General features: G+C 41.8%; 2 protein-coding genes across 4 annotated transcripts in view; both read left to right on the top strand.

The window, feature by feature from the left end:
* LOC105173512 (Zinc finger, C3HC4 type (RING finger) family protein) overlaps window positions 1-5,582 on the top strand; it is a 30,069-nt gene extending 24,487 nt beyond the window's left edge. For all 3 annotated transcript variants that reach the window (XM_088875630.1, XM_088875631.1, XM_088875632.1), the window contains exons 11-13: window positions 23-925; window positions 3,937-4,119; window positions 5,101-5,582. In XM_088875630.1, coding sequence (XP_088731756.1) covers window positions 23-925; window positions 3,937-4,119; window positions 5,101-5,298 — 1,284 coding nt within the window. In that variant the 3' untranslated portion in view covers window positions 5,299-5,582. The remainder of the gene's footprint in view (window positions 1-22; window positions 926-3,936; window positions 4,120-5,100) is intronic.
* Window positions 5,583-7,359: 1,777 nt separating this feature from the next.
* LOC148785085 (uncharacterized) lies at window positions 7,360-10,203 on the top strand. Its single transcript, XM_088875219.1, has one exon. The coding sequence runs from the start codon at window positions 7,360-7,362 to the stop codon at window positions 10,201-10,203; it is 2,844 nt and encodes a 947-aa protein (XP_088731345.1).
* The last annotated feature ends 3,186 nt before the right edge of the window (window positions 10,204-13,389 follow it).

Genomic DNA, 13,389 nt, shown 5'->3' with positions numbered 1-13,389 from the left:
TTGGATATTCACCTATTTGTAGGAACTGGACCACAGCGAAGATTTACGCAATTTGGAACATATCGGTTCTGTTTCACTTGCTGCTATTAGACAAAAGTTAATGAGCGAATCATTTCAAGCAGCAGTCTGTAGAGTACTGACCAACATAGTTAGCACCAATCCTGTATTTGGTATGCCAGACATGGAGAAGGTCCAAAAATCACTGGTGTCTATTGCAGCAAAATTGAAGTTTGTCCAATGCCTATATACCCGTTTCTTGTTGCTTCCAAAATCTGTGAACATTACTCGTATTGCCAGGAACTCCCTTCTTCCTGAGTGGGAGGACTTATCCAAACATAGGACCCTTTACTTCATAGATAAGTCAAAAACTTGCATCTTAATTGCTGAACCACCAAAGTACATAGCAGTTACTGATGTAATTGCGGCAGCAGTAAGTCAAATTTTGGACTCACCAGTCCCATTACCAATTGGATCTCTGTTTCTTTGTCCTGAGTTCACTGAGAGTGTACTCCTTGATGTGCTGAAACCTTGTTCTCACACAAGAGACACTGAGTTCGGAGGCGGAACTGACACTTTGCTAGGCAAGGAGATATTGCCCCATGATGCTATTCAAGTGCAATTCCACCCTTTAAGACCTTTCTATAAAGGAGAGATAGTAGCTTGGAGGTCTTCAAATGGAGAAAGGTTGAAGTACGGCAGGGTTCCAGAGAATGTTAAGCCATCGGCAGGGCAACCACTTTATAGATTTATGTTGGAAATTTCACCAGGAACGACTGAGCTTGTTCTTTCCTCAAACATTTTCTCATTCAAGAATATTTTGTATGGCAATGACGATTCAGTGGCTACCACACTGGAGGGAGATAATATGGTCAATGAAAACACAAGGCCTGAAACTTCTGGAGGGGTCAGGTCGAGGCCCTCTCAGGTATTTTTCTTGTTTACCTTTTTTATTGGTAATAGAAGTACGTAATAGTTAGGTTCTTTTTTGCTGTGTCATGTGATAAGTTTCTTAATACATGATTTTGAGCTATTCTGAGCTGAACTAATGTGAAGTGTTGTGGGTACTACTGTAGAGTATTAACATCTATGTGTAATATGTCAATCCAAGTTGGTATTCTTTATTCATCAAATAACAATCAAATCTGCTGGTATCCTTAAGGAGGGAAAAAGGAAAAAAAAGAAAGAGGTTCGTTATTCCAGCCTAGTTCCAAAAGTAAAACAAAGAGGTTTGTCAATCCAGTCCTGTAGAATTCATCCGACCACTGAGCATTTTCAGTCCAAAATCTATAGAAGTCATATATTGTTACTGTATCGTCACGAAACTTTCCAAATCCCGTTGGCTAATCATTCTAACATAGATTAAATTGACCTGCTATGTCAGAATGCAAAGGGATGGAGAATTGTCCTCTTTAGGTCTGTGTTTGAAGACATGAATGCTCTGGCTACCACGATTACCTTCTTTATTCCTTGGAAATTCACAAAAGTAAACGAAGAAAGAAATAATCCCTCTCCCCACCAAAAATTTGCTTCTAGGGCTTAGTTCTGTGGCTGGTTCTGGTTATGATTAAGGATCTAAGAAGTGCATATGTATTATCAAAATTGGGATGTGTCTGACAATAACTTGATTTGAATACTAGAACTTTATTTTTCATGTCATACTTGTCATTGTTATACTCCTATGGTATGAAAATATAATTGGCATAGAAGTAAAAGCAACAATACACATAAAGGATTATCTAATAACAAGAAGTCAATTAGAAAGAGATTGCTCATTTTTTAATTTTTTTTATAAGTAATTGCAACTGTATAAAATTATTTTTTTCTTAATTTACATATATCTGTTTTTGTTTATAAATTTTATCTTAATAGAAATTATAATTTATATAAGTGAATTTGGCTTACAACTGACATATTGATATGTTATTCTAAAACCTTTTTTTGTTTTGTTGTTAGAAAAATCTTTTTTTTATTTATTTTTCTAAAAAATTATTCACTATATTTTAGGGCATGTCATCTTATTTGGGGGTGGGCTGACCGAGGCATTAGAAGGTGTTTTTTGATTTCAACGTTGTTTGTTTTATAATTACATCTAAGTAGTGTAGAGGAATTAGGGCTACTGAATAGTTGTCCTTTTTGATAAAACTTTGTTGTTTGTAACTAATTTTTGTTGTTACTTAAAAGTTCATATAAGTAAAGGCACTGATATTTTTTTTACAATAGGAATTGTTTTGTAGTCTTTGCAACTGAAAGCCTTTAGCGCAGCACCTTAAATCACTTGTACTTCGATACTTCCAGGGCTTGTACCTTTTTGGATGAGATGAATTGTGACGGACATAGATGAAGGATGAGATGATTTTATCTAGTAACATGTTTACCTCATATGATCAATCAAACGATGATAGACCATCTTTTCATATTGTTTTTACTTGGATGGATTAGAAAATGAGATAGCGAGTGTGGTGCCCAAGGCACTCGCAGTCACAAATTTCTTCTCTTTTCCCTTTCTTATGTCATTTTTCCTTTTCTCTTCTGCATTTTTTCTTCAGGTTACTTCTCTCTGTTTCTGTTTTGCTCTTAACTTTTTTTTTTATATTCTTCTTATTTTTCCTTTTCCTCTTATCTTATTTAATTTCTTCTTTCTGAATCTTTTAGCTACTCTTTATTTTTCCATGTCTCTTACACCACTACCACCTCTGCTACTTTTGTGCTCAACACCTGCCCAGCAGCAGCACCAATGACCCTGTGTCCCTGTCTTTGCGTGTTTATCTCTTCTCCTTTCTTCCCTTCTGAATTTTTTCCCCCTTCTCCCCTTCCGTCATTTTCTCAATTTTCTTATCTAATCTGAAAACACAGTGGAGCTGCTGCCACTGCCACGCTACCAACGCCCAACCTTCCTTTCATTTTCTCTCTCTTTCTGTTTTCCTTGTTTCATTTCTCTTGTAACCAGGAAGACAACTGAAATAAGTTTGGCTTCAATTACTGCATTTAGGAATAATGAGAGAAACACAAATAGCAGTTACATATGAAGTAATTGTATTTTCTTCAGTAATTTTAAGGAAATGCAATAAAATTGAGGAGAGATTATTTGATTTCTCTTCTCAGACTGCATAGGGTTTGGTGGATATGTATTTTCGTGTACTGCAAGGACAAAGATAATTTTTTAATTATAGCAACTTCTCTTTTTTTTCTTTATTCCCCATTCCCATGTTTTTCTTGACTGACTGGATTGATGAATCAAACCTTAGAGGGCAAGATGCTTGTCAATGCCATGCTTGAGAAGAAGTGGATGCTTCATTCCTTCAAATTGACAATGGAATGGGTCTGATAAAATAGTATATCACTTCAAGCAATGGATGTAAACAAGCTGCCATTATTATGATCAATTGTGTCTAGTTACCATTAAGCTTCTACACATCCTTCAGTATTTATCTTTCTAACCACCACAGCAACTTAAAAATTTCATTGCAACTCCATCATTGCCTACAGATGTGCATTTTATAGGAAAAATGTAAATTTTTTGCATGCTTTGTGGACTAACTGACTAAGGCAACCATGGTGATGGTTGATAAAGCATACATAATTACAAATTCATTTGGTAAATATCTGAGAACCTAAGAGAAATTTGAGCTAGGCTATAAGATGAGACATTGCTGCAATGTGAGTTGAATTTTGTGAATATCCTCTGCAAGAGATGTGACTGCAGCGTGTTTCACGAGTCGGCCTCTATGTATCATCCAAACTTTGTGAAAGTGTTACTAGAGAAGCACCCATCTCCTCCCAATCACTTATCTTTTTCAAATGCAATTCTCGTTGTTTAATTCATTGTTGTAGAATTTATTTTAATGTTAATGTTATTCTGTGTCAACTTCTATCAATTCTACTTATGATTAGATGCTGCTTAAAGATATCTAAGTCATGACTTTTGTTCATGGGCAGGCGGAGCCAGTGCGAGACCTCCAGCATGGCCGAGTATCAGCTGCCGAATTGGTCCAGGCAGTTCACGAGATGCTTTCTTCAGCTGGCATCAATCTGGACATAGAAAAGCAGTCGCTATTGCAATCAACACTGACACTGCAAGAACAGCTGAAGGAATCTCAGGCTGCACTGTTGCTGGAACAGGTCTGTATCCATACCATGTGCACCATAATACGTGTGTTTGAGGAATGAAGAAATGATAAGAAGTCCTTGAGCAATATGCTCCAAATCCTGAAAGACCAGTCAATTAATATTAATATTTTGGGATATCTATATACAATTTCTAAAATATATTTTATACTAGATATACAAATATATTTTGGCTATATTTATTTTTTACATTAGACATAAATATATGCTTTACTTAATTATTTTTCAAATTTTAATTGTGATTTTAATTAAATAAGAATTAAACAATTTATTTTTGTTAATCAAGATTTAGGCTGCTATAAATATTATAAAAGCGCCTTTCATCTCTTTCTTACAGATATACCATTTAGCACCAGGGGGGGGGGGGGCATTTTCATCACTCAAATATTGTTTTATTTTGATTTTGATGGAGCTCTTTGAGGGCATTAATGTTGTAGAACTTATCAGTTGAGTGTGTAATTTTTTATAAACTTTGGGGGGTCATTAGGTTTTTATAATTACGATTTATGACAAACCTCAAGGTGTATATATGTATCTTACCCAAAAATTAATAGCACCATCAATTTTAGGAGTTTGTTGGAGCTACATTGGAGTGATTATTGTGTATATTTATCATAATCTTGCCGTTCATGGATTTATTGGGGATGAAACTCTGGTTTTCGACAGAAAATGTATTCCTTTCTCTTCTCCATATATAATTGTACCCCAAGGTAATGGTAGTTTTTGCACTTCATATGTTCAATACACCAAGCACCATATGAAGGCTGAAGTACCCAATGTTGGACACTTGAGATATGTGCATTGTTAGGCCTTCACAGGGATATGCATATATGATCATTATTGATTTTTAACAGAACTTAAGATTTTGATATGCTTAATTAATATGACCTGTAAGTATGCCATACTCGTAAAACTTAGACTCTCAATAAATTGTCTTTTAATTAGCCAATGGTACAAACTATTTGTTTTGAACAGGAAAAATGTGACATAGCTGCGAAAGAAGCTGATACAGCAAAAGCAGCATGGTCTTGCCGAGTTTGTTTAAGTAATGAAGTTGATGTCACCTTAATTCCATGTGGTCATGTACTGTGTCGGAGATGCTCTGCTGTAGTTTCGAGGTGTCCATTCTGTCGGCTTCAAGTATCAAAAACAATGAGAATATTTCGGCCTTGAGCACTGTTTTCTTGAGTTATCTGGACCTGGTATTGCGTTATACTTTTTTTCACCGGAGCTATTTAGTTTTCTTGTGGTTGCATCTGGTCTTGGGAAATTTGTAAATATGAACTGTTTAGTTGACCTGGCATCTATGGAAGTGGACAAACCAGCTCTGGATTTTTACAATTTGGAGTTTAGAGATCTAGCTATTTCTGATCATTTTATTGGAAGGAAATATAGAGCGGGCTGGATACTGTATAGTTCAACAGTTTTTTCGTGAATATAGAAATTTTTCTCGTGTACTCGGTTCTACTATACATTGAAGATTTTCTAACATGTTTGCTAATATTCAGTGACCCTGGAGTTTGTCACTTCACTATGTAGAGATATTACAGAAAGAATTAGCGGAAGGTCATCTATAAAGTGGACATTTCTGGTCAACTGTGTACAGTATATACACATGAGCTCAATGATTTTGCAGTTTGTTGTTAAGGATAGTTTGAACATGATTTCGTTTATGAAAATGTCTGAGCTAGGAATGAACGAAAGCAGCTGGAAAATAGTTTCGAGGGCATTCATATAGTAATATCACTCAATCCATAAACCAGGAGGGCTTAAATCCCAATATCTAAAGTTATACAGCTAATCTACACATAAATTAGAACTGATAGGGTCCAAGGAGCAAGTTATATGCGGCAGGTTTGGTACTCCTTCAACCCAATTTTGATTCGACTAAATTAATCTTAGGGTAAATTACGGCTATTTCTCTTGAGGTTTGGCATATTTATAAATATATCATCATTATTTGAAAAATTACGAATACTCCCTCAAATAAAAAATAATTATATAGTTCCTAAACAATGAAGTAAATATTACTATTTTACTCTTGTTGCATTTTTTAAAAAAATAAAAAAAGTTTTTGAACATTTGAGGGTGGGCAAAATAAATAATTTAGAGGGAATATTAGTTCATGAACATATTTTAGAAAATTATAATTTAATTCAAAATGGCATTTTGATCAGTTCTCCATAAAAATTAGATGGAAACCTAATGGAATGAGCTTGTTGTTAACCAAACTTTAAAGTTATGGGGATATTTGTAATTTTTCAAACAACGAGAAAGTATTTGTAATTATGTCAAATTTTATGGGAGGTGGTTGTTATTTACCTTCAATCCTATAATATTATTTTGTTAAGGATAAAACACAAAATAATATATTAATTAATTTTTATTAATTACTTGCACATTATCTTTATTTATTCATTAGTTTCATATTATATTTAGTTACTCTTATAATTACTTTAAAATTATAATTTTTTAATCATATATTTATATTCATAATATAATTTACTTACTAGATCAAAAATGCCCTTATGGTATAATACATATGACTAGAAAAATTAATAAAAATTGAAAAGATGTAATAGTTTCAAAGCACAAATATGGATGATAATTAGTTAAATTACTTGTCATGGTAAAATCAGTTGAAGACAAATGAAAATCATTGTCATGTAAAGCAAATATTTTGAAGAGTAAAACAGATTCAAAGACAAATAAGGATACTGATGGGTATACATATAATCCTCCTGCAAAAAGACTGAAACGCCCTTCATTAAGGGCATGATGGTCATTTCAGCGGCCGGATCCGCGTGTTTTGTAACGGGCGGGTCGCAGAGGACCCGACCCGGGTCGCGTGAACCGACAGAAGACCCGGACAATGACGACCATTCGATCAGAATGTGAATCAACAAGATGAGGCCACGTGGCCCAGTACTTGCCGTACAACTGTGTACTATAAATAGACCCCGATACGCCATAAATGAGGTAACTGCTATACATTAATTGAGATCGAACTTTGAGATAGAATATATTTCTCTCGATCAACCTAACTTGAGCGTCGGAGGGTCATTGTCGGGGACGTGCCCGACGAGCTCACGGTTCGTGTCTTATTCTCAGGGGATCCAAAATCTGTTTCGAAAGAGTTAGTCGATCAGCGGTGAGATCGTCTCAGGAGATCGAATAATTCGACCCGGATCAGTTGGCGCCGTCTGTGGGAAATTCTGAGAATTTTTTGTCATTATGGAGGGTTCATCGAGGAGAAATGCTGCTGAAGAGGAGACACCCAGGAAAGGAACAGGTGCAACCATCCAAATCACTCCGGACGAGTTGCAAAGAATGATAGACGAAGCAAGCCGAAAAGCAATCGTAGAATACGAAAGGAGAACAGCGACCCCCCTGGTCAAAGAAACTGCTAGAAGACAGTTATTTGAAAATGTGGAGCCAATAAGAGAGTCAAGGGTGCAAGGAGAACATGAACATCGCAGTAAGCGACCGGCATCGTCCGATGCAGGCTCCAGCAGCCACGGACGCGCGAAAAGAAGAGAGCCGGTGATATCCAGGGCCGAAGTGGAAAGCGTAGGCAAACAGATACACAGCCTAAATAAACAGATTGACGAGTTGAAGAAGCGGGGGGAGATTGTCTCGCAGAACAAGAACTCCCCTTTCTGTAACGACATCCTCGTTCAGACCGTCGAGCCGGGGTTCAGGGTACCCGATCTGAGGAGATATGATGGGATGAGAGACCCCCAGGAGCACGTGGCCGCCTTCGAAATGGTGATGAATCTTTACGGACAATCAGCCCCGATAATGGCAAAATTGTTCGCGACCACACTCACGGGAAAAGCTCAAGAGTGGTTCACAAACCTACCCCGAGGAAGCATCGAATCCTACGAACAGCTCGTGCAAAAATTCAACTTCCATTTTGCGAGCAAGAAGAAACAGAAGAGGTCCGCTACACATCTCTTCAACATCCGACAGAGAGAAGACGAAACATTGAAAAACATCATGGGTCGGTTCAATAATGAGACTCTGGAGGTGCAAGAGTTGAGGATCGATATGCTCGTGAGCGTCCTCATTCACGGACTCAGGAAGAGCTCTTTCGCATCTGCCCTCGCACGAGATCCACCCACCGATGTCGAGCAGTTAATGGCGATAGCACAAAAATATATCGACGAAGAGGAGATGAACGCGATGAAAGATTCGGAACGAAGGGAGCGGGAGTACATCCCCAGGCGACCTCAGGAGGGCAGGCGAGGAGGAAATGACAAACCGAAAACAGAGAAATGGAAGGAGCCCAAGTACGTGCCGAAATACCACAATTACACTCCTTTGGCCATGTCTCGAGAGAAGGCCCTGATGATGGTAGAGAATGCCGACGTGCTGAAATGGCCAAGACATACGAGATACACCCCCTCCAAGAAAACTTCTAACAAATACTGTCGCTTCCACCGGGAGAGGGGACATAATACAAAGGAGTGCTATCAGCTGAAAGATGAGATCGAAAGGCTTGTTAGACAGGAGCATTTCCGAGATCGCGTGCCCCCGAATTGTAGAATCGGAGGGGAAGGTAGGAGGAGCAGGTCGAGAAGCCGTGACCGCGACAGAAACCAGGGTCCATCAAAGACCGACAGGGCCCCGATGGGCGGGAGCAATGCCCCCACCAAGGGTGTTATATACACGATCGCGGGAGGATCGACTGCGGGAGATTCGAGTCGAACACGGAAGAGATGCGCCCGGACAGCCGGATCGGTTAGGGAGAAGGAATTCGTGCTGAAGGTGGAGGACGAAGAGGCCATCTCATTCAACAGCTCGGATAGATTGAAGGAGAGTGGAGAACAGAATGACCCCATGGTCGTCAAACTAGATATCGCGAATTTCACCGTTCACAAAGTGTTGATCGATAGTGGGAGCTCAGCGGACATCATTTTCAAAAATGTGGTGGATCGGATGGGGCTAGAGAACGCGAGGCTGGAACCTGTAAAAACCCCGCTAGTCGGCTTCGGGGGAAGCGAAGTGGCCTCACTAGGGACGATTGAGCTGCCAGTGTCCATGGGAGAGGAGCCAAAAAGAAAAACTTTGATGGTCAAATTCTTGGTGGTAGATACTCCTTTCACATACAATGTCATACTGGGACGGCCGGGGTTGAACTCGTTCCGGGCGGTCATCTCCACGTACCATATGAAGATGAAATTCCCCACTGAATATGGAATCGGGGAAGTCTCGTGCGACCAAAAGGAGGCTCGCAAATGCTACAACTTGTCGATAAAGGGGGAGCCGAGGTCGAAGAAACAGAAGGTCAGGGAGGACGCGGAGCCCCGACCGTATGAAGCTGAACACTTGAAACCCAGTGAGGAATACAAGGCTATTCAGCTCGCAACAGAGGATCCCAGCAAGACGACCAGGATAGGGTCCAGCATGAACGAGGGAGAGATGGCCATGATCGACTTCCTATGGAAAAACGCAGACATATTCGCATGGAGCCCATCAGATTTCACCGGGATTGACCCGGAGGTCATTGTACACCGATTGAACGTAGACCCCACTGCTCGACCTGTGCAGCAGAGGAAGAGAACTTTCAGCAATGATAAGAACGATGCTATCAGGCAAGAGGTCGAGAAGCTGCTGAAAGCTGGATATATATCGGAAGTCCAGTACACGAATTGGCTTTCCAATGTAGTACTTGTCCCGAAGTCTTCAGGAAAATGGCGGATGTGTGTGGATTTCACGGATCTGAACAAGGCTTGCCCTAAAGACCCGTACCCGCTGCCTCGGATCGATACCATGGTGGATTCTACCGCTGGATTCGAACTCTTTTCGATGATGGATGCATACCAAGGATATCACCAGATCCAACTGGCAGAAGAGGATAGAGACAAAACCTCCTTCGTCACAGATAAGGGGATTTATTGCTACAACATGATGCCGTTCGGACTGAAGAACGCGGGTGCGACCTACCAACGATTGGTTAATAAGATGTTCGGTGATCTGCTCGCGAAAACCATGGAGGTATACGTCGATGACATGCTGGTCAAGAGTAAGAGATCACAGACCACATCAAAGATCTCTCTCAGGCGTTCAGTATAATGAGGTCGCACGGAATAAAGCTCAACCCGGACAAGTGCACCTTTGGAGTGACAGGAGGGAAGTTTTTGGGATACATGATCAGCGAACGAGGGATAGAGGCGAACCCAGAAAAAATTCAAGCTATAATGGGCCTGAGATCACCCAATTCGGTCAAAGAGGTGCAGAAGCTCACGGGAAAGATCGCATCCTTGAGCAGATTTATATCTCGATCGGCCGATAGAAGCTTGCCGTTTTTCAAGATCTTGCGGAAGCCTAAAAATTTCATGTGGACACCAGAGTGCGATCAGGCTCTGCAAGAGTTGAAGGAATACCTCACAAAGCCTCCGTTGCTCGCAAACCCGAAGGAAGGGGAGACTTTATTCTTATACCTAGGGGTGTCCGAAAATGCGGTCAGCTCAGTGCTGGTGAGGGAGGAGACCAGTAATCAAAATTCGGTGTATTATGTTAGCAAAATGCTCCAGGGGGCTGAATCACGATATTCGGAGATGGAAAAACTAGCCCTCGCCCTAGTTGTAACAGCTCGAAAACTACGGCCATATTTCCAGTCGCACAAGGTGGTGGTATTGACGAACCATCCTCTCAAACACGTGATGTCACGACCCGAAGCATCAGGAAGGCTAATTGAGTGGGCGGTAGAATTGGGACAGCACGACATTGAGTATCAACCCAGAACGGCCCAGAAAGCGCAGGTGCTAGCGGATTTTGTGACGGAGTTAATAGGCGACCAAGAACGACCCGGAACGCTCGAACAGCCTTGTTCGAAATGGATGCTGCATGTCGATGGGTCTTCCAACGCGAATAATGGAGGAGTGGGCATATTGATCCAAGGACCCGAGGGTGTCGAGATAGAAGTGGCTGCTCGACTATCATTCCCAGTAACAAACAATGAAGCGGAATACGAGGCATTGGTACTAGGGCTGGAGCTAGCATATGAGGCAGGCGCTCGCGATCTGGAGGTTTTCACCGACTCACAGCTGATCGCTATGCAAATTGAAGGAGCATACAAGACGAGAGAGAGAACCATGACACAGTATAAAGAGATCGCGCAACGATTGATGAGAAAGTTTAGTGGATGTTCGGTTTCACAAGTTCCCCGAGCAGAAAACGACAAAGCGGATGCTCTGTCAAAATTTGGTGCGGCAATGGATGGAATTCGGGATCGCAAAATCACAGCCCTAGTATGCGAGCAGTCGGGTCTCGCGGGCAGATCAGAAGTCCAGGTCGTTTCAACGACGGGATCTTGGATGAGCGAAATCGTAGGCTACCTTGAGGAGGGTACTTTGCCTTGCGACCCGGTGGCAGCCAAAAGACTCAAATTTTGGGCTGCTCGATTCACACTGTTGGAGGGCCAGCTATACAAGAGGACGGTGGACGGCCCTCTCTTGAAATGCTTGGACGAAGAGAGGGCCATGTATGTGATGCGGGAAATACATGAAGGAAGCTGTGGCAATCATTCCGGGGCGAGATCGCTGGCTCAGAAAGTGATGCGACAGGGATATTTCTGGCCCACCCTAGTCGAAGACTCAAAGAACTTGGTGAGAAAATGCGAAAGCTGCCAGAAGTATGCTTCCTTAATACATCAGCCCGCGACCCCAATGGAACCAATCAAGATAGCGTGCCCATTCGACCAGTGGGGAATTGATATCGTGGGACCCTTTCCACCCGCGCAAGCTCAGAAGAAGTTCATCATCGTAGCGGTCGAATATTTCTCCAAGTGGGTCGAAGCGGAGGCGGTGGCCAAAATATCCGAGAAGGAAGTTATCAACTTCATCTGGAAGAACATCATATGCAGATTTGGTATACCCAGGATACTGATATCCGATAACGGTACGCAATTCCAAGGCAGGAAGATCACGGAATGGTGCAAAGAGCTCAAGATCGCACAACATTTCATGGCAGTCGCGAACCATGAGGCGAATGGGCAGACCGAGGTGACCAATCGGACAATCTTGCAACACTTGAAGACGCGCCTCGAGAGCAAGGGATCGTGGGTGGACGAACTGCCCGGGGTCCTGTGGGCCTATCGCACGACACCACGAACCGCTACGGGCGAGACCCCTTTCTGCTTAGTATACGGGACCGAAGCCATCATCCCAGCCGAAATTGGGGAGGAAATCGCAAAGAGTCATGCAATATGAACCCGAGGCGAACCGAGCCGAACGAAGCTTCGACCTTACTGTCATCGAGGAAAAGAGGGAGGCTGCATATGCCAGAATCTTACATCACAAGGGCCTAATGATGAAGAGCCACAATCGTAGAATTCGACCCCGCCAGCTGCAGGTGGGAGACCTCGTACTGAAGAAAGTGGAGGCGTCAAAACATGTGGGGAAGCTAGAGCCGCCCTGGGAGGGCCCTTACAAGGTAGTCGAGATCAGAAAGAAGGGTACATACAGGTTGCAAGACATGCAGGGTCGCGATCTACCACGCCCTTGGAACATACAGAACTTGAAGAAGTTCTATGCCTGAAGCTAGGAGCCTGTGAAAGGCCACCAACTGACTGATCGAACAAGGAGCCTGTGAAAGGCCATCAACTGAAGGATCGAACAAGGAGACTGCGAAAGGCCATCAACTGAAAGATCGAACAAGGAGCCTGCGAAAGGCCATCAACTGAAAGATTCGAACAAGGAGCTGTGAAAGGCCATCAACTGAAGGATCGAACAAGGAGCCTGTGAAAGGCCACCAACTGACTGATCGAACAAGGAGCCTGTGAAAGGCCATCAACTGAAGGATCGAACAAGGAGCCTGTGAAAGGCCACCAACTGACTGATCGAACAAGGAGCCTGTGAAAGGCCATCAATTGAAGGATCGAACAAGGAGCCTGCGAAAGGCCATCAACGAGAAGACCGAACAAAAAAAACTGTACGTGGAGAGTTCTAGCAGATTACTAATTGTATATTCCCAAGGTTAGGAAGATCGTGTCCATGTTAAACATTGCATTATTGAGGATTTGTAACTTTTGTAATTTACCCAACGGGATTTATCAAATTTTCTTTGTTTTGTGCTTACATTCGTGCGTACATTACTATTATTATTCACTACTAAACGCGTCCAATAAGCGATCTGAAAAAGACGCACTCAACCAAAATGCGAACTGAAAAAGACGCGTCCAATATGCGATCTGAAAAAGACGCACTCAAGCAAAACGCGAACTGAAAAAGACGCGTCCAATAAGCGATCTGAAAAAGA

Source organism: Sesamum indicum, linkage group LG11, assembly GCF_026168435.1.
Source record: "Sesamum indicum cultivar Baizhima isolate 11 linkage group LG11, ASM2616843v1, whole genome shotgun sequence".
Lineage (NCBI taxonomy): Eukaryota > Viridiplantae > Streptophyta > Magnoliopsida > Lamiales > Pedaliaceae > Sesamum > Sesamum indicum.
The sequence above is the reverse complement of the archived record's forward strand: the minus strand, read 5'-3'. Positions and strand labels throughout refer to the sequence as shown.